Source organism: Hoplias malabaricus, chromosome X2, assembly GCF_029633855.1.
Source record: "Hoplias malabaricus isolate fHopMal1 chromosome X2, fHopMal1.hap1, whole genome shotgun sequence".
Classification (NCBI taxonomy): domain Eukaryota; kingdom Metazoa; phylum Chordata; class Actinopteri; order Characiformes; family Erythrinidae; genus Hoplias; species Hoplias malabaricus.
In genome coordinates, this window is record NC_089819.1 from 6,532,674 (window position 1) to 6,555,525 (window position 22,852).

At 38.5% G+C, this 22,852-nt stretch overlaps 1 protein-coding gene across 3 annotated transcripts in view; it reads right to left on the reverse strand.

Annotated features, from left to right (window-relative positions):
* Positions 1-22,852, reverse strand: part of LOC136676727 (netrin receptor UNC5D-like) — a 241,445-nt gene that overhangs the window by 21,245 nt on the left and 197,348 nt on the right. For all 3 annotated transcript variants that reach the window (XM_066653920.1, XM_066653921.1, XM_066653919.1), the window contains 3 exons: positions 21,132-21,216; positions 10,247-10,418; positions 1,982-2,209 (listed from right to left, as the gene is read on the reverse strand). In XM_066653920.1, the coding sequence (XP_066510017.1) occupies positions 1,982-2,209; positions 10,247-10,418; positions 21,132-21,216 (485 nt within the window). The remainder of the gene's footprint in view (positions 1-1,981; positions 2,210-10,246; positions 10,419-21,131; positions 21,217-22,852) is intronic.

Here is a 22,852-nt window from a genome sequence, read left to right on the forward strand (position 1 = left end):
TTGCTTAACAACAGCGAATAAATTCTCCACAGTCAAAAGGTCTTGAAGCAGAGCTCTTAAAAACACATTTTTAAGTATATATTTAAGATTTTTGATTATTTTAAACTGCACAATATGGGACCATTTTTCACCAATTTATAGTTGCAGGATAAGGGTGGACATGCACAGAGAAAGCGCCCTTGAAACACCATCATATAATCTGTTTTTTTTTTTTTTTTGAGTATGCCCTCTTCATCATATGAAAAATCAGATGACTACGGATAAAACTCTGATTATGATCATATTATTGTTATACATGTAAACTCATCCTTAGTCTTTGAGTCAGGATGAACAAATGCAGCTTTTTCCCTTTAGCCTCTGAGGATGAACAGCAGCAGGAAGACCAAACTAGTAACTACAATCAAGGTATAAGCTTTGGATTTACTTCAAAAGGAATTAAGCAAGCAAAACAATATATTATACTGCCTGTATAACACATTTTATCTATCTATATATATTTATCTACCTATCTATATAAAAGTTTCATCATACAGTTTCAAAGAATGTAGCAAAGGAAAAGGCAACTATGCTTTTTCTAGATTTTAGCCATAAACTTCAGTATTTTAATTCTGAGTACTTATACATGAATTATTTTAACAAAGTAGCATGAGTATGAATTTAGGCTACTCTACAAGTACCCTAACAGATCTTATTAATGCGGTCAATCTACTAACCTTGTTAATGTGGTTGGAAAAGTGGCACAATCTGCAATACATTTCCTGTTGTGTTTTTTAGTCAGTCATGGACACCCAAAGCAGAAAAATCAAAATCACACGGACTGCAGTGAAGGTAACATGGCCTTACCTTTCAACAGTGGTTATAGACAATTTTGGATACATGACCCTGGTAACTTCAGAAGAGGGTGACATTATATTGCCTTTATTATGCACTTATTAATATATATAATATATATATATACGCTGTAACTATTCATTACTATTTTATTATTATTAAAATGTAAGTATCGGGAATCAAGCCAATGGCTAATATTTAATTAGTCAATATATATTTTAAATAATTAACTGCTTATTAAACTTGATTAAACAGTAATATGAATAAACAAAGCCTTTTTTCACTCTTACATCATAATTTTCTGGAATACATTTTAGATATTTATTTTTGAGGCCTTATTGGTTGTATGATAGAATCAATATCTGTGAGTAATAAAAGTAAATTAAGTATTTTCAAAACTTACTGCCCCACTACACATTAGGTTTTACACTACAATTTTGGTATTTGTTTTTTTTTAAGTATATACCAGCTCTCTAATATTCAGCAATAAAAGGTGTCTGCTTAACCTCATAAAGCAGTAAGTAGAGTGAAATAAACTTTTCCAGGGATCTTTCTTTTTGTAGGTTTGAGCCCCTTGCAGTCACAGGCAGACAACAATTTAGAATAATACAAGAAATATGTGCTAATACAGGCATTATAAAAGCATTGAAATGGCCAATACTGAAGTGTTGACCAGCTGCCCACTGTTATCATGAATCCTCCACTGGTCTTACTCAAACTTTATATTTTTCTTTTTCTTTATTTTTGGTCAGATCACAGTTTGCAGGGAGAACATTTGATCATTGCTATTGTGAAGAGCATTGGCTTGGTGATGATGATGCTGACCATTATCATTATCCATGTGAAGACCAGCGTGAGACGTGGGAGGAAACCCAAATAAGATGTGATGTTAATCAATTCCAGACTATTTGTGAAGGACATATAATAATACACCATATTTCAAAATTTTGTACATATTTGTGTGCAAATGTATACACAATTCTGGTCAAACATCATCCATTTAATTGATTTTATAAGTGAAAATAATTTAACAGCAAGCAAACAGAGAACAATTTCATTTATTTGCAAGCTGTGAAAACTGGAAAACAAAAAGAAATCATGTTTTTAAGTGGGGGAGAGAAATGTATAAAGTGTATAGAGTGATGCTGACCTGAAAGGCATGAGGCGTGTCATCTACGCAGTATACTCTAATGCTGTAGCTCAGGGACGAAATCTCCAAATTCCCAAATACTGCGATCTTCAGCCTCTTGGTGGCAAGTTGGGTCAGTGGCTCCCCAACCAGAGCAAAGGAACCAGGCTCATCCAGCAACAGGTGGCAGCTATGAGCATCCAGCAGACAGTAACAGGATGTTGACTCGTCCTCCACTGACATCACCTCCTGCACAGGAGAGAGGGTGACTAGTGTCTATTATAGATGTGATGTTATTCATATAGTATATAATGTACACAAATCCAAGGACATGGGTTTCTATATTTTTGCCTAAGGAAAAAAAAATATAATAGCAATGTGATAAATCCTGCCCCAAATTATAAAATTAAAATGAAAAAAAAAAACAAAAAAACTGTGCTTTAAATTTTGCTAAATATTTGCAGTGTGTTAAAAGGAATGAGTTGCACCATAAAAACGGAACTGCTGATTACAGAAATACAGACAGGAATCTAATGGTTCTGTGGAGGGATTTATATGGTGTTATATTTGAGCCAGAACTAATTATATTCATGATTGTTTTCATGTTTTTATTTATTTATTTTGTTCATCAGCTTGAGCAAAAATATTGAAATCCAAATATAAAAACTTATTTATGCAAGCAATTTTTTACTTTAAGTGCCTTTAGCTCCAGTTTCAGATATGCAAATATACATTTCGCTTACAATTTGTACAATTTCAGGGCTACGTCTACAAGTCTGCATTTCACCATTGATATGTGCCAAATTAAAAAATATGGCACTGCTGCCAGAATCACTAAAAGTCTAAAATGAAATCCGTAACTAACTTGTATAGTCTGAATTGTCAGTGAATTTCTGTTTGTGAACTTGGAAGTAAAGAGAATTATTTTATCCATGATCTCTGTGATGTGTTCATTCTGATTAACTCACACAGTTGTGTCTCACTTCTCAAACTTTTGACAGGGTGGTTCTGATTTCAAATTCATAATCGTACAGCTTTGTGAAGCGTTTGAAGCTGGCAAATATGCTCACTTCCAAGAAGTGATTCATGGACAGTGTTCACTCTTATGGGGGTTTTGGATAAAACTATTAATTAATTCATTCATGTGCTGTAACGGCTTCATACTGTTCAGGGTCATACTGGTTCTGGATCCTACTTGAAATCACTGTGCGCAAAGCGTAAACACCCTGGAGAGGACACCAGTGCATCACATGACAACGCACTCTCTCAAACGTATGAACAAATTTCACACAACATTCATCTCTAGTTATATAATTCTGTCTTTTACATTCAAGTCATCATTCAAGATCAAGTGCCTATGAGATTTTCAGTGAGGACCCTGGAGCTGTGTGACAATGACACTAAATGTTATGCCACAATGCCACCTGGTTTTGGCCCAAACTGTAAATTGTATTAATCAATCTATTTAAAAAAAAAAAAGACAACTGCATTTTAAAAATAATAATAACATTCTACATTTCTTGAGCATTCAAAACATCATTGATCCCCAAGTACCAGTGAGATTTTCAGTGAGAACAAACAGCATATCGACCCTCGGTAGTGAGAATAATCGAGAGTTAAGTGCCCTAAACCTATTATGTGCCCTATTGTGTACATGTACAGTTATGTAAGACTACTACAGGGTCAGTTATATAAAAGTGAACTACAGAGAAAATATACCAACAAACACTCCTTCCATCTAGAACACTGCATGTCACTTGGAGATGTATGTGCTGCTCATCCTAAAGTGACATCTGTCTGTGACATGCCGCTGAGTGGTGCTGCTGTCCTTTTACAAGTGTCCTCTGTACAAGTGGTGCTCTCCTTATTACTTGAAATTGCAGTCCTTGTGCCAGAGTTTTGAAGGGCTTCCTGTGATCATTGCTCATCTTCTGATGTTTGTGTTTTACAGAGGGTACACAATATAATGGAAACATTGAGCATTTCCCTACACGCATTGGGCATAATATCAGCTTCATTGACTATGTAGCTGCACTTTGTAGGAGTACAGTTACGGACTGTGGCACATCTATAGCAGCACAGTTTATCTGCACTCCTCTGTCCTGTATGTCAATGATCAGGACGCCCACAGGAGCAGCACTGAGCAGGCCATATTTGGACAAAACACCATTCTAAGCATGGCCCAAACACCAGCATGCTAGTGACATGTTAGTGGGTGTGTACAAGTGGTTCAAACCCAGAGGTGCTATCTGAGTTTTAAACACTGGGTACACTTAAAGGCCACTTTTCTTTATTTATATTCAACTCTTAGGTACTCAGCCATATTTCAATCTTCATATATACACATTATCCCTGTTTATATATATTATATTTTTGTTATAAAGCACTTTAAATTACCCATGAGGGTGAAATATATAATATAAAGGATCATGTTTTGCCCTTATGTATGTTGTTTGTTTATATGCTGTTGTCTGTAAAAAACAATCAGTTATTTTGCATGAAACCTCACAATGTAAAAGTGAGCATAGCTGTAAAGGATGTATGAATACTACTCTCAAATGAAGGAAATGAAACACACGTGGGTTGCACTGTAGGTAGTGTCACCAACAGACAGCTTCAAACCCTCGAGTCATGCTCTGTGAGGAGTGTGGTGTGTTCTCCAATTGTCTGCGTGAGTCTCCTCTGGGTTGTACAGTTTCCTCCCACAGTCAAAAAACACCTACACATTCACTTAACTCTTTCTCAAATTTATATCTGGATGCAACTTATTTAATTTCCTGAAAACATTAAATTCAAAGAGTCACTTTTTTTTTAGTGTATAACATGCTGATAGGTGGACTGTCTGTTCAAAACTGATGTGAGAATGTGAATGACTGTGTGTCTGTGATGGACTGGTACCCTGTATCTTGCGCCCAATGATTTTAAGTGGCTGTGGACCCACTGCAACCCTTAACAAAAATGAATGAAAATGAATGAATGAGGAGGAATGTACATATTTAATGGCATACTTTATATCTGAATCTGGCAGCAGTGTAACAGTATTGCCAAAGGTTGCATGTTTCAACCTTAAACAAAAACCCCTGCCTGGGAATGTACCAAATATAAGTGAAATACCAATCAGCAGATCCAAAGGAGGAGCTGAATGCACTAAACCTCCACATTTATTTCTGTAACACATCTGTTAATAGGCAGAATTTATTTTGGCTTAAATCTAACTAGATTTGAATCCAGCATGAATCTGCAGTCTGTGAATTAAAGTTTTATACAAAATAAATCCTACAGTTACGTAGAATTAGGTAAATCTAATTAGTAGGTGACTGGCCTAAGGAATTCTGTGTAGTTATGTATTGTCTTCCTGACCACAGTTATCAACTGTAACAGTCACCATTCCATGAAAACTAATATTTACATGGCTGTGGATGTACCCTGAAAAGACAAAATATTTTTACCATCTGCCCAATATGCAGTTGGTGGAGGAAGCCTGAAAATATGGTACTCCTCTCTAATGCCTTGGGACTGGATGAGAAATGCTAGGAAAATATTCAAAGCAGGGATGAGTAAATTTAGTCACAAGCCCCAAAAAATTCTGTTTTAGTTGTGGATTGTTGTACTTACTTTGTTTAATTTTTAATTTTTCCCCTTTCTGTAAACACTGTGGTGGTACCGTCAATCTTACATATTCGCTACTTTGATCAGGGAACATGATTGTACCTTATTCTGTTAGAACTGTAGATTTTAAAACTGTGTTGATTTCATATGCCTCATTTCATCATCAGGACTTATTTTATGTTCTTTTATTTTACTCAGTTCCCTAATGAAAGCTTACAAAAATTACCCTCTCCTTCTGGAGAAGAGAATGTAATGTACCTTTTGGGAACAAAACTGAACTTTAAAACAACTGTTGTACCTTTAAAGGTACATTTACACTGTGTGTACATTTAGTGACAACAATGTACTTTTACCTGAGTGGGTATAAAAGATTCAGTTTTGAATGTAAAATTTACATCATGTTTAAAATGGCCAATTTCCCAACTTGTAGCCATTTAAAAATAAAAGTAAACAATAATAATAATAATAATAATAACAATAATTATTATTATTATAACAACAACAACAACAATAATAACAGTAATAAAAAAATAAATAATAATAATAATAATAATAAAAACAACAAATGGATAAGCTAATCTGTTTAAACTATGTCTTTGCACAATCTATATATTAAAAAAAACTACCGTTATTGATAGTAATTTGCATTTCAACCCCGTCCCAGTCATAGGTACTGGGGGCATACGGAAAGACAGAGAAGAGAAAGAAAGTTGCACTACCATGGCATCTTCTTTTGTGTAAAAGAGTAGTCAGGCTGCCACTGGCAGGAAGATCTCACTAAACTCGTTAAATTCACTGAGAACTGCCCTACAATCTCCAAGGTCAGGTCTCCAATGGCTGCACAGACATATCGATATAATGCAGCACTCTTTTCCCTCTAGCTCGCTTCTGTGTGAGACTGGAGCTTTTCAAAGCGACATACATTTCAAACAGAGTGACCTCGGGAGAGGCCGGCCTTTTGTGATCTGATGAAAACGAAAGAGGGTATTGTATACGATGGACAGACTTGAGCGGAGAGAGCCAAGAAGAAAGGATAGCATTAATGCGGAGTGAGGTCAAGTAGCAGCTGTTTACAGAGGTGACTTGACACCGCCACTGGCCTTTTCTGTTTTACCCGAGGAGCTCATTGATTTATCCTCAAATTTTCTCATCCTGACGTTGACTTGTCCTCGAGTAATGTTACACCCCTTGCTGTGCTTAGAACACAAAAAGTCAGGCTCTGCCCTGCTTGGCCACGGTTGCTATTGGAAGTGATTACAAGTCTAAACAATTGAAGGAAAAGAAAGATCAGTCCAAGCCTTATCCAGCCCACCTTCCATTTGCATGATCTAAAACATGTACCCTCGTACATTTAGTCTAATTTTATATGAAAGCTTTCCAGTATTTCAGAAACAAGTGTGCTTATTTGATTGCTTTTTTATTTGTGTGCTTAGTTAAAAAGTGTGCTTTTTAAACTATTTATAAAATAACTGTCAGTTAATTTATTTTTATTCAATTGTCAGTTTATAATTTTTTCATCATATCTTATTCTTTTTGTCCTTATGTTTTTGCTTTTGGCTTAATTTTAGACTTAATATAAATAAAGCACTTTGAAATGCTTCGTATATGAACGTTTGTTTATTATGTAAATGATTAATTAGATTGAATGGAAACTTCATATATTCAAAAGTTGGAAAAAATATTGGAAAAAAAGGTTGACTGCGGTTTTTGATGCTGAACATGTTCAGTAATGTAAAGTCCATTTAATGATAATAATAATAATTTGCCCTGTGAAAGACTGGCGCCCCCTCCATGGTGTATTCCCGCCTTGCACTCAATGATTCCAGGTAGGCTCTGGACCCACGGTGACCACAGACAAAGAATGAATGAATGAATGAATGAATGAATAATGCATTTTTTTAAATATATAGAGCATTTCATAAATCCAAAGAGCTTACTAAATAAAAAAAACAAAAATTAAAAAACACCACAGCTTCTTTGTTTGTTTTATTCTTTTTTTTATCTATTTCCTTTTGACAGCTCAACATTCTTTCAGACCCAGGGGTCTTCTTTCCTTGAAATATACACATACACCTGATTATTTTCCTTATTTCTTAGTACTGTTTAAATAACGGGGACAACAGTAGCCTTGCATGGTCCAGTGATCCATTATTTCTACCTATTTACATTTGTGTTTCCCCTTTCTTACTCAAGAACACTCTTACTCAAAGCCTGTGTCCTCAGAATTATCCCGACATTGAATAACAATTGAATAAAGTGGAAATGAAATAATTAATGACATTACTGTAACAGTATTCCAAAGCATCAAATCTACTAACTAGAATTCTCAGGGTAAAGCACTGTGCTAGAAAAGCATGCGACTGTGTAATCTTCAGGGATCTGAGAGAGATCCAAGAATAATCACAAGCAATTAATATCACACTAAGGCGAGTGTGTGAAAGTCACTCTGTAAACAGGAGAGCAGGGTCTTGTTAAGCACAAGAGACAAGCCTTCGATTTAGTGCTGAGTGAGTGACCGGGTCAGGAGCCATAGCCTTGGTATGATTCTCTTCCCAACTGCCTCACGTCGCTGGTCATTTCAGCTTGTCTTTCCTTAGTGGAGGTGGATCGATACAGGCCATGTTTGACCGTCCCTGTGGCCTCACGGTCACCTCTGTCCAACAGCCCTGCGGCTTCCTGCAGACTGTAATTGTTTGTTCTTTTTTTTTCCTCACTCTGCCTTCCATTTCCTCTCGCCACCACAGGGCATCCTCAGCTGACACAATGCAGCAGCATTTGAAAACAGCCTGGCATTTATATCCAATGCTGTGAAAAAGTATTGGTCACATGTAATTGTTTTAGACTAGTCAATAGGTTTGACAGATCAAAAGAAAAATAAATAAATTAATAATAATTAAAAAAAAAATTCCTTTCTCACCAACTGACCATGTGAGAAATATAACTGTTAACCAGTCAACCAATTTACCATTTTCATTTGGGATCAGTTAGATTAGGCAAGTTCAAAAGCTTGATTACAGCCAGTTGAACCTTAATGCCTCTTAAAAAGTACCTTTCCAGTAATGAGTAATGTTTTGTAGACAAGAAGCAAGATAACATCTTCCTGCAAAAGTTTATGAAATGCATCAGCCCAGAGAGAGGGCGGCACGGTGGTGCAGCAGGTAGTGTCGCAGTCACACAGCTCCAGGGGGTTCGTGTGGGTTCCCGCTCCGGATGACTGTCTGTGAGGAGTGTGGTGTGTTCTCCCTGTGTCTGCGTGGGTTTCCTCCGGGTGCTCCGGTTTCCTCCCACAGTCCAAAAACACACGTTGGTAGGTGGATTGGTGACTCCAAATTGTCCGTAGGTGTGAGTGAATGTGTGTTTGTCTGTGTTGCCCTGTGAAGGACTGGTGCCCCCTCCAGGGTATATTCCCCGCCTTGCGCCCAATGATTCCAGGTAGGCTCTGGACCCACCGCGACCCTGACTTGGATAAGCAGTTACAGATAATGAATGAATGAATGAATCAGCCCAGAGAGGCTTACGAACCAATTTCTATGGATTCTCTAAGAATACTTTCCTCTTCAAGAAAATGCTGCTGGAGTACTTTTGTCTTTGATCTGAAGCTGTGAAGCTCAAATGCAATTGTGTTTTACAGGAAAAATAATGACCCTAAGTACCAGAGCAAGTGCCCCTATAAAGTGGTAAAAAAAGGAAGGTTTCAGAGTAGTCTAGTTATAGTCCTGCCCTGAACTCTATAGAAATGCTGTGGGTGGACCTTAAATGGGCAGCTTATGCTTGGCCTTAAATCAAGGGCCAAGTAGGATTCCACAGGGTATGAGAGTTTCAATACCTTTCTGAAGGGTTTTTTTTTTGTGTGGGTGTGTTTTCGCATGTTCTCCTAATCCTACTCAAGCTCCATGCATGAAGATAAGGTAAGATAACATGTTAACACTTATAAATCATTTAGTGTGACTAATTTACTTCAAGGTAGGGCACCAGGCGGAGGTGAATACTTTCTGACAGCACTGTAGCTAAGTCCTGTGAATGATGCCAGCCAAGAATTTGGCTTTAAAATCATGAGTTAATGGGTTTCATCCAAGCCTGTAAATTCCTGCCACTGTTAATTATTGAGCAGTTAACTCAAAGTTGTCCCTTGGGGTTTATCCTTCAGCTGGCTCCTGTAGGTCACATATTACTGTAGGCCATCACTCATAAGGCAGCGTAACACCTGTAAGCCTTTAATGGCGACTGACATAAACCTACATGAAAGGCATATTGCAACAAGAATCAATAATAACACCTTGTAAGTTGAATTTGCCAAAATAAATCTTTATTACAGCTAACTCTTGCTGGAATACACCTTTACGGATATTAATGTACGTTTGTCATGAACGATCAGTTGTCATTCAAGGTTTATGCAGGTGTCATGTAACCTTTTGAACGATGACTTACCGTAAAGTGTTAGAGACCCTGTCTTCATATTACAAAGTGGGACTCTATTACAGTAGACTTAAATAGACAAAATATATATCATCATAATTATTGGTATTATTATTATTTTAAACAATAACCTGAACTAAAGATTTAGTCAAGAGCAACTACGAGAGAGAAAAGCACGACAAATCTGTAGAGCATTGCTATCCACGCTCATCTGAATTTCAAATACGGCGAAGGTCAAGAGAGGAGAGATGAGTTCTGTACCTCCCACTTGTTATCCTTGGTCTGTCTCTTGAGCTGAATGTTCCAGTTTTCGGTGCTGACCTCAGCGCAGTGGGCTATCGTCATGGCGACGGGAGAGGACAGGCTCAGCCCCGGGGGTCCGTATGTGACCTCAGGCCCTAGCAGGATCTCACACCTCTCTTCTGAAGGAGCACTGTGGAGATACAGAAAAAGTGGAACTTTTACAAGCTCTTGACAAACTTTGGAAACAAAAAATTCAATACCAAACGAGTGGAGTAGATATGTACGAGGGGTATAAAGCCTCCTAGCATTGGGCTGAGGAGCAGGAGAGTGATGGAGCACCATTCAGTACTGGAATAGGTCAAGGGCCAGAACCACTCACCCAACATCAGTATCTGACTTCACTGTTTTTGTGGAGGAAAGCAGTCAAATCCACATTGTGAATGTGCCAGGAAGTGAAAAGCACTCAGCAAATCCTGAGCCAGTGGTTGTCATTGTGAGCTGAGTTTGAGGTTAAGCAGTGGACAAGGGAATCTTCAGGATGGTAGTGGACTCCTTGGTAACACAATATTTATTTACTTACACTTGTATTATTTTTTATGGCTTTATAACTTTTTACCCCTTTATATCATGATATACTGTTATTTCAACAGTAGCAAATATCTTGATGCAAATCTATGCCACACTAATTGAAGCTGTTAAAGTCCAATGTGTCATTTACAAGCTTCTGTTAACACTCACATAACAAACCTGGGCCAATTTATAACACGGTGACTCATCTGGATGAGTTGACATGAACACACTGCACCACAACTGTTCGTACACACCTAACACATGAGTCTCCGTCAACAATTAGCCCAGCTGCCAAGTTAGCACTCTCCAAAATCATTAGAGGCCTCTAGCTCTGCAAGAAAGCTGCCAGTCCTCAAAGGGCATCTGAGAGCAAGTCATTTACCGGCTGCTGAATATTCATGAGGCTTCTGATCACTTCCAGCAGGTTATCATCACCTTCCATGTTTTTCTTTTTTTTCTTGCGATAAAATCAAGTCTGCTAATGAGCAGAGTTAGCACACATACTGTAAACATTCTGTAAACAAAACAACAACACAAGTTGAAATTATGTTGCAGGACCTTAAACAGTGGCATTTTGCTTTCACAGTTGATGCAATATGGCTACATCAATGAAATTCCATAAAAAAAATAAGCAAAATTTGATATCCAGTTTATGGAAGCAGTTGTTGCTGCTAAAGTTGGTACAACTGATTGTTACATATAATGGCTTATGCTACTGCTTCAATTCAAGGCAGAGTTCATACAGTCACCAGCATAAGTGGCCTATGCAACTGAGAGTATTTATACTTGTGCGTTGTTGTGTCTACGTTGCTCTGCAGTCTCAGCCAAGAATAAAAATATAAAATGCTGGAATTTTTCCAGCCTGGGACCTTGCTCTTCCTAGTGAGTTTTTTTTTTTAGTTCTTCCCGAGGCGATTGTGTTGTTCCCTCATGATTTTGGTTTACTTCTTACATTTTGTCATTTTGTGATGTCCAAACCAATGTTACAGATATCTGAGGTGTTCCTTTTTGCTGTATTTACATGTTAAATACACATCAAACCTATATACCCCAGGTGAGTTTAATTACAATCTAAAGACCCAACAAATTCCATACAAACTCTAGGTCAAACTTTATCCAAACTCAATCCAATTCTAAGTCTATTCTATTTCAAAGAACACTGGGTAAAACCTAAAATTACAGCTTCAAATTCATTGTGATGCTCCACTGACCTGTAATATGGAGAATATACCTGCCACTTTGGGCTCAGCACTGCAGAAACTGCACTACAGATTGAGGAAATGTATCCCCTAAGCACACCCCATAACTGTTAGCTTAGTATCTGCGGAGTCTCAGAGCTGCAGTGTGTGTTGGAGTGGGGGGTGGGAGGTCTTAAATATATTCTTATCTACAAAGCACTGCAGAAAAAAACCTTTGAGAACCAGTGGTTTAGATTATAAACCTAAGCCATTTTTTCTACGTTGACTCTTGGGAACCCTTTAAACCTGCAGAATATGCACACTTAAAATTGATGATTCTATAGTAAACAAATGGTTCTATAAAGCTAAACACTTGAAGAATCTTTTGCATGATTAAAGGGTTCTTGGCATTGTGAAGGGGTTCTTCAGATTGATGAGGAATGTGCTAGAGATGGTTCTATGTAGGATTCTTCTTAAAACGTTTGTACACAGCACCAAAAAAGACTCTTCTATTGTAACAAACTTAACATCGTAACAACAGAAGAACCCTTGTTGTACCATATGCAAAACTCTTCTGAAAGGCCATTTTACCATCGAAAGGAACAAAGAATGTCTACAAAAGTGATTCCTTATTGTTTTATTCTGTCTATGGCACGCTTTGTGGTCTGTAGAGTTGGTTCCTCACAATGGAGAAGTCATGTTAAAAGGTATAGTACATAATCTCTATTGCATCAATGCCACTAGGTGTCAGTAGAACATCTGTTCCAAAACGTGAAGAAGAATCACTGGAGAAAATAACTTCCATTAAAGAAGAAAATGCAATTTTATTTTGGAGGCTGGTATTAGGCTGTTTGGGATTAGGAGTTGAATATAAAGCTAGTTTTTTATTATAAACATTCATGAAAAACCTTCTCATCCTGGAACATTTACAGAGGAGTGCTAGTTTCATATGTATTCCATAATGCTCCTCATCTCTACACCCTCCTCTACAGAAATCAGGTCTTTTGTGCTTGTTGATGTAATCCAAGTCACTTGGCACTTGCTGGGTTTCTTTACCCTCATTGTTTAAGTTGTTTTGAATGTGTGACATGACTCACTCTGGTGAATCAGTGAGAGGTGCTGTGCTTCGATGGCACTTCAGATGTCCCAACTGGTCCTTACTTTAATGACTTGAGGAGCCGAGAAGAGCTCGTCAGGGAAATCTGTTCCAAAGACCTTGCGTAATGTTTCTCAAGAGCGAGGCTCTCAGGAAGGAGCTGTCGCTCAACACCCACAACAGTTCAGCCACCATAAACACGGGCTTGAGTCAGAAATTCTTCCTCAATTAACGTCTCAGCGCTGAAAGCAAGCAGAACTGACTCAGGTTCATCAATCACTCGCTGGAAAATATGCAATGTGGCTTTGGTTTAAAAATATCTGTAACTGTGCTGCATTTGGCGGCACGGTGGCGCAGCAGGTAGTGTCGAAGTCACACAGCTCTAGGGACCTGGAGGTTGTGGATTTAAGTCCTGTCTCTGAGGAGTTTGGTGTGTTCTCCCTGTGTCCGCGTGGGTTTCCTCTGGGTGCTCCGGTTTCCTCTCACGGTCCAAAAACACACGTTGGCGACTCAAAAGTGTCCATGGGTGTGAGTATGTAAGTGAATGTGTGAGTGTGTGTCACCCTGTGAAGGACTGGCACCGCCTTCAGGGTGTGTTCCTGCCTTGTACCCAGTGATTCTGGGTAGGCTCCAGACCCACTGCGACCCTGAACTGGATAACCGGTAACAGACAATGAATGAACGAATGTGCTGGATTTGAACTTACTCAACTGTAAACAGGTCTAACCTATTAAGACCAAACAAATCTTATGCACAACCTTTTACTGAACCCTAGGTCTCACTTATTACAAGCCCTACATATTGTCAATATGTAAAGACAAATAAGAGAATGACTTAAGGAATATAAAAGGTTTTATTCCAATAAATTTTGGAGCATTTCCATTGCTCCATTAATCATTAAATTTTTATAAAATGCAAAGGACAGCAGCTGTATTTAAAATGCTGTAGTAGATATAAAAATCAACAAAAATGAAGATTGCATGATTATTTTTTTTATTTCACCGAAGTTTTTCCATGTCTGGCACTTTCTCAAGGCTGGAAATATTCGGTGTGGTTTACACATCTCTTCACACAGGGGCTCACTCTGACATTACCTGGACTTTGTACTTGGAGGCTGGCAGGATACAACTGTTACACTGTTACATTTGCATTCACACATACAGCTCCTCCTGGAAAACCTAATCCTTAGCTACAAAAAGTTTGAAGCAGCACAGTTTCTCTCACTAGAAAAGTTGAAATTAAACAGCACCACCAGTGTTAGTGATTGTACAAATGTTATGGATATCTGAGGTTTAACTTTTCATTGTATTTACATATTAAAATTCTGAGATATTGTATAAGTCTAAAAACCCTAAAAAGATGAATTACAATCTACAGACCCTACATCTTGCCCAATACAAGCCATAAAAACTCTAGGCCAAACTTTACTCAAACTCTTCCAATCCTAGGTCTATTCAATTTCAAGGAACACAAGGTAATATTTTTACATTAAAATTACAGCTTCATAAACTTGAACATAAGCTCCACTAACCTGTAATGTAAATAATACAGCTCCTGTCATTGCTACTCTGGACTCAGCACTGCACTATGTAACTGTTAGAAGAGGGTAGGAAATCACCCTCTCCCTCCCCATTCCACCTAGATTTCAGGAATGTGTTGTAAAAGTGAACTACCCTCTGCATAGTAGTTCAGAAAGAGCCAAAATACCAAATTTTACCTAGAGTTCCTTTAAAACCCTACAAATCAAGATATAGTCAGCTGCAAATTTGACCATATCTCTGTTAAAACACTACAAACCCTATCTCTAATATATTTAAATCCTACAACTATTAAGTTAACCTTTTAAAATCCCCCTATTCCTTAATCGAGCCCCTTATAAACTCTGTGAATCGTATGTATTATCTATTAACAAACCCAAAGCTCTACTTCATTTTACATATGCAAATGAAAGCTGCATTATTACAGTGTGGTAATATTCGAGCTGCAATGACCAGGGTCTGGAGTGGCATATCACCTGTGAAACCGAAATCCAAGTATCTAAAGCATCTAGTCTTTTCTTTTTTTCCCCCTCTTTATAATTCCACTCCACATCATTGTCGAGGGTCTTGCGCTGGCTCCACCGTGGGGCTGTAATGAGGCGCATTATTCAAAGTGACTGATGATTCATCCCCCATGAGACAGGCAGCACGGCATTCTGGGACGCGGCAAGAGACACCAGACTTAACGAGAAATGAACAGGATCCATTAGCGTCTTCTGGGGTCTCGTTTTAATGGGGATCTGATGGAGTGAAGACGAGGGTCGTAATACGCCAACAACCTCCTTCACACCTAATACATATGTTTAACGTTTGGATAATTAATGGCTCCACTCAAGGGATTGGTAAAAATCTCTCTGAAAGTCACTTGCCATGACCGGCTTTTGCTCACAACACTTTGCAAAAGGAAACAAATAAACAAACAAGCAAAAAATAATAATAAAGGAATAAAATGATGGCTCAGGATAAAAGCTCAGTCGACTTAACTGATGAAATTAAAATTTAAATCCAGCAACATACGCTTTATGTCCAAAAACATTTGCAGTGTTCATCAGTTTTGGATATGGAAATGTAGTTGGTACAATCTCTGTTGAAAAACATGAAAAGGAAATGTCAAGTATCAACATTAAGAACCCCAAGGGTGTCATGACTCTTAGGTTAAGAACCCTTTCTCTACAGTAATGGAGCTCCATCTAGTACCTTTGGGATAAACTAAATAACCACAATCAGTGCCTCACCTGACTAATGTTACTGTAGCTGAAAGTAAGGGCAGGGCTGGGTAGTACGGCCAAAAATGTGTATCACATTATAGCATATATATATATATATGTCTTTAAAATACCTTTAAAAGTGTATTAACACTGAACATTAAAAAAGCAAAAGAGGTGTTAAGTACAGGAACTGACAAAAGGTCTGCATTTTTCAACATCACTGCAGTGGGGCAAAAAGCCAAACTCCCCGAGGTCCTTAGTACATATGTGCTAGCTTATTGTTGCTAGCAACAGGGGTGCTAGGACTTTGTGCTCTTTGTGCTGAGTCCAAATTATGCAGTGTTAAAATTCGCCTCTTTTTGCATACCACGGTATTATGGTATGTTAAAAACACAGACAATAGGATGAATATTTACCAGTTTTACACTGAATATTTACACTGAATGAACCAGTATACAGACCTGCACTGCTTAAAGCCATCAAATCCTCACAGCAATGTTCTGAAATAAATCCTTCCCAGAATGGTACAGTTTGTTTCTGACTCCTAAAGAATACCCTTCAATTCAGGAGAATCACTGAGAGTCTCAGAGTCAAGTCTCTGATTTATTGACTCAAGCATATAATTAATGGCCTGGTGTAATTATATGTATATAATTATATACAACTAATGAACATATAATTAAGGGTCTGACTCAAGGGATTTGCCAAAGCTTTGCAATGACCATCTTCTTCACGACAAAAAACAAGAGAGCAAAGACGAAAATGCTGATACAGTCATTAGGACAAAAGCTTTGATGCCAAAGTCTCCACATACATTTCAAGGGAATACAGAAACACCTGAAGACCTCTGGGGGCAGATGCGGCGGTCGATTGTGTTTGGAGTTTTTAATGGATTTCTATTATGTTTTCGGAGGAAGAAGAGAGTGCTCACTGAGAACTATATGAGTAAAGCGAGAGGGAAATTCAATTCTCCATTGGTCTCTCCTGGCCAATGAGAGGGTTGAGTGACAGCTTGGAGGATGGCTGTTTTGCGAGGGCCCAAGAGGCGAAGCAAGATTCAACAGAAGAGAGAGAGACAGAGAGAAAGAGAGAGAGAGAGAGAGAGAGAGAGAGAGAGAGAGAGAGAGAGAGAAGGAAAAATGGAAAATCATTTTAAAAGCAGAAAGCAGGATGGATTGAGTATCTGAAGAGCTATTCATATCCCAATCCCCAGCCCCCTTCTTTAAAAGCAATCCTACAAGAACCTTATTCTAGTAAGTAATACTTGGCATCACTGGGCTTATTACATAAGGCATAAAATAGGCTTTAAGAACATGCCTTTAACATGGATATATTCGATTATATTAGTGTAGTCTTAGCAAAAAGGTTCCGATGTACAATTTATGGCTATTAGATCTGTTCAATCAATATTTCTTCTAAAAACAAGGCTATTCACTCAGGGTTTGTCAAACACTCCCATTCAAAGCATGAACAGAGGCTCAAGAACATGAGCTAAACATAGCTATAGGGTGAGTTGTGATAGACAATCATGAAAAACCCACACTGTCAGTGCATGCTCGCATTCATTTTGGGAATTGGAGCTTCTACAAACTCACAAATTATGAAAGAAGACAACATAATTAAGGTTGTTTTATTAAGAGATTTGCAGGGACAATGTATATTAAATATCTTAGGGACCTAAGGCTATTGTTAATATTTAGTACCTTTTATCTTCTCTTCTAAAATTGTGTATACAGTGGGACCTCGAGTTACGAATTTAATTTGTTCCAGAACTGAGTTCTTAACTGGAACTGCTCGTAACTGGAACGAATTTTCCCCATTTAAAATAATGGAAATTGGAGTCATCGGTTCCCGCCCTCTGACAAGTCCTCAAAATGTCCTAAATTATGAAATTTTTCAATATGAAAGACTCACACAAAACTTAAAATTACACAACAAAATAAATAGATGAAAGAACATATACAAAATAGATTAAGAAACATGTATAAAATACGGTACAGTAATCTTACCTTGGCGACAGATGAGCGTAGCTAACGGAGAGCGGCTGAGGAGGGAGGGAGAGAGGGATACTGGCACGGAACGAAGCGTAGATAACAGGACTTTCTTACACTTTAAACAAAGCTACAATTGTACTTTCTAAATTACTTCAAATTAACATCAGCTTCTCCATTTCTTCATGCACAGCTGACAGCTGGTCTTCTTGGAGGCCATGGTGCACAATAAAGTTAGCAAAAACCACTAAAAACAATTGTAAAACATTATAACGAATGAGATACGAATTGATACTGCACGGCCACACGTGAGAAGAACATGGTGGCTGCATGCGAGAGGAATCTGTGAACGAACACCACGCCAACTATCGGTCGGATCCCGAAGATCGTAACTCGGGAAAACATTTGTAACTGGATCCGAAATTTTGCTCACACCTCTACTCATAACTCAATTTGTACGTATTCGGAACACTTCCTAACTCGAGGTTCCACTGTAATTACTATAAATACATAAACATAAATACAGTGAAAGAAAAAGGGATGTTTTAGGAGCTAGTGTAAAAACAAAATTTGTTTTCAGAAATTCTCCTTTATTGAATGGATTTGAAAAATCAAACTTTACATTTTTACTTTTCATGTCAAATCTTTGTCTTGCCGGAATTCAGTGAAACTGCTTCGTGACACCATCAGTTGTAAAAAGGGCTATGCTAATAAATTTGATGAAATTTGATGAAACTTGACTTAACATAATGAAGCCTTTATTAACTGGTGAAAGTAGGTAAAACCAGAAAAGTAGGTTAAACCAACACATTCACTCATTCACACACAACCTCACTATTCACTGTAATGTAATACCTACATTTACTAGATAGAGCTCCATCACTCCTGAGAACATACTGTCACTGATCCTCTCTCAGATGCTGATAGGCTTAACACTGCTCTAGGTAACATTTTGCATTGAGCATGTCATCCCAATTCAGAGAGAAATGGAGACAGCACATCTATCATTGTGAGTGACTCCATGATACATTATTACCTAGTTTTATGACACCATTTTTTCATTCTTGCGCTAAATAAGATAAATAAGCATCCAGCCCTGAAATTGGTCCGAAATCAGAGCTTCGGAATCCTACATAAGTTAAGGACTATCAACATAATGTACGAATACTACCCCGAGTTGTAAAGGCTTTCCCTAAATCACACTACGGCTTTGGTGGCAGAGGCTGTACTTTCTCTCTAGACATCGTTGCGGTGGAAGGTCTCTCAAGCCTAAAGCCTCAGTCCTGATGGAAAACTCCATTTACGTCCGTGTGCACAATGACTCGGAACTCCCCCATTTTGTGGCAGGGCCGGCGTAATTGCTTCCCATTGTCTGACTTTCTCTTTCCTTTTAAAGCTCTATCCGTATAGTGAGTGCTGACGGCCAAGCATGACAGTTCCCCCTTCAGGTTCGGTGGAGGGGAGCAGACGGAGATGAGTGGATTTGACGCAGGGATGTTGCCCAGCCCTGGCAGAGCCATAATCGGCACTGAGGACCTTCCCATACATCTGTAGTGTTTGATTAATAAGCCCATTTTAGAGAGGCTTCAGTGTATTTTGGAGCAATTTCCTACTCTGTTCTTTTAGTTCGGTCTGGCTTGGCCATGCCTCTGTTTTATATCCTCCTACCTTGAGAAGATTACAGGCTGAATCTGTTGTTTTAACACTGAATTGGGTAGTAAGTCAACAGCAGCTACAATAACAACAATACAGATTTAAAATGTAACCTTGTGTGGTGGATGTAAACCTAAACATGCTTTTATTGGTATTGTACAACGTGCATCTGCTTTTAACACCCACACTCACACAATACCACTCACACCCAGAATGGGAGGCTGACATCCCATTACACAGGGAACAGTGAAGGGTTAAATGTCTTTATCAAGGACAAAACCTTCATGGATTTTGAGGGAGGAGACATCACTGTTCTTTACCACTACCCTGGTTTTTTTTCTGCTAGTCAAGGGAATCTAAATGAATCTTCCAGTTCCAGGCCTGCTCCTCTAACCCTTAGGCCATGGCTTAAGCTGGTGGTCTTCAGCTAGACTCCAGAGTCTATTGTATCTATTGTTATCATCTGCTTCTTCTACACTGTTTACTTGTGTCATCGCTTTAACCCCGAAATGTGATTCACTCATCACACGCTGCATTCTGTTCTAACCTCCTCCAACTGCCTTGCACCATTCCTGAAATTTGCATGTGCTTGTAATAGATGTACACTTCGATTACACTTGCCTCACTTGTTAGTTGCTTTGGATAAAAGCTTCTGCCAAATGAATAAATGCATACATAAAAGCAAATGTAAAGCTCTAGCCCCAAGAGGGAATGGGAACTTAACCAAGTGGCAGCTTTTATAAAGATCAGGTCAGACATCGCTGCCGTCACATGCAATTAACGCAAATTGAGTTCTCGACCTAAATGTTGCATGTGAAGGTCTCTTTAGGTCATAATTACAAGTGGATGCTTGCCATTAGCTGTATGAACCAATCCCTCTGGAGTCAAGCAATCCTGAGTGCTAGCTGTTGATCTACGGACTAATAAATACAACCTAATTAGTAATTAAATCACAATTCAATCTTTATTTAGTACAAACCCATCACCATATTTTTGCCTCTTGCAGCCAAATAAAAGAACCTAACCAATGAAGGCTATACATTAGCTGCTGGAACATCTCTGTAGGGAATTGATGGCACCCCAAGACCTTTGATGAGGTCAGGCAGGAAGATGTTGGTTGACCAGGTCTGGCACTAAAACACATTTCAATTTAATTGTAAATTTCCAAAATGGATACACTTTAAAGTCGTTGCACTAATTTATATAGGGTGTTTACTAATGTTTGGGCAGAGTGCAAACATGTGAGGGCAATTTTTTATTTTACTTTACTACACATTTTTTGATTGACTTTTTATTTATATTTGCTTTTTATTTTAAGATTCCAACTCAATAACAACCACTTCTCTCTATGAGCCCAAAGTCCTTGGACACTTCCAAATATTCCACCTCAAAAAACTGTTTAAGCCAAGAAACAGGAGCTGGAAACAGAGCCAGTTCCAGAAGGAGCCCCCAATGCCCCGACATGTGGACACTTGTGATTCTACTTGTGAGGCTTAGGGGGTCTCTACCTTACAGCCATGAGAGTCCTGCTGCTGAGAGGGTGGGATTTAAAACAAGAAGAATAGCACAGTGGACTCATCTCTCAGAGAAAAAATACTGAGAAAAAAAAGAGAGCGAGAGAGAGAGAGAGAGAAAGAGAGAGAGACTGAAAGGCTGTGTTTGGTCTCACCTGGACTGTCCTTGGTTGATGAGCATGTACATCTCCCAGGATGTGTCCTCAGCAATAGCCCCCTGAGACACCAGCAAACTGACTCCTATAGAAAAAAGACACAGGGGACAACATGATAAAACTATACGCTGCATATGTACATGGGCATGGCAGTGAGAATTCGATTGCTGTTCCAACAACTGACTGAACAATAGAGCTGTACCAACAACTGACCGTAGCCAACAACTGACACTGAACAATTCCATTATATTGGTCAATGCATCTCTGTGCAGACCACACAGGCCTCCATCAGCAAAACCATCACTGTAAGATAACTTAATGCACCAATTCTAAGCAATAAACACACAAAATATTGCAAATATAGTGTATGCTTCTAATAAATGATAATAAAATAGACACTGTTGATGATGCCTTCTATATTAAGGCTTCTGGTCTGAACCCCCTTGACACTGAAGGGAGGGTAATGCGGGATGTAACCTAAAATGAGTTTGACAGCTCTGGTTTCCACAGTAACTGTCTGTATTGTTTGGATGATTAATGCTTAGTCATTCCCGTCCAAACTTTAAGCACTGGTTAGACTTCATTAAACCAGCACCTGCCACACTGCTGGCTGTTCAACAGTGATGGGAGCAGAATGCTCATGAGCCACTGGTCTAGACATATCCAGGGTGGGAGATAAATAAACAGGGCTGTACAAACAAACATTTTTAAACATCTTTGCTGGTGTTCATGACACAACAGGAAAGAAAATGTAGGCTGTAGCAGTGAAGTAAAACTGTTGGGCAATAGTTGTTTAATCATCAGCACTGGACACAACTGCAGTACTGCAACTTCTTCACAGGCCGGATTTTATTTTCTAAGCCATTGAACAAAGGGTGGCAAAAAGTTTGTACACAAACCTACGCACTATATAGATGGACAGCACAGATTCTGTTGTAATTCTTATGAAGCCTTAAGAGTGCCCTTGAGAATTGCTGTGTACAATTTATAAGCAAGCAGGACTATGACAGTAAATACATTAAAATGTTTATTCATCCATTGTCTGTAACCGGTGGGTCCGAAGCCTACCCAGAATCACTGGGCACAAGGCAGGAACACACCCTGGAGTGGGCGCCAGTCCTTTATGCATTCACTCACATACTCACACCTATGGATGTTTTTGAGTCGCCAATCCACCTACCAACATGTGTTTTTGGACAGTGGGAAAAAAATTGAGCACCCGGAGGAAACCCACGCGGACTCAGAGAGAACACACCAAACTCCTCACAGACTTGAACCCACAACCTCCAGGCCCCTAGAGCTGCGTGACAGCAACACTACCTGTTGCGCCATCGTGCTGCCCTCCTTACAATATGATAATGCACAAAAATAAAATAAAATAAAAATAAATAAACAATGAATGCATTCCTAGCACAATATATGTTGCTATGATTGAAATATATTACAGATTGTAGCCTTCTTATTCCAAGTAGAGCTTTTAAATAGCATTTAATACAATACATTCAGAACTTAATGTGGTTCTAAACAGCAAACTAATGAATCCAATGATTAAATGCTCCAGTACCACTTGAATGAATCCAAGAGGTTTTTGAAATTATTATTGATTTACTACAGGCATTAAAACAGTTGATGATATTGTACAACCAAGGGTCAAATTTAGGCAAACTCGACCATAGTGCCAGTGCAAAATAAAAGATGAAACTTTAGAAACCAAACTTTTT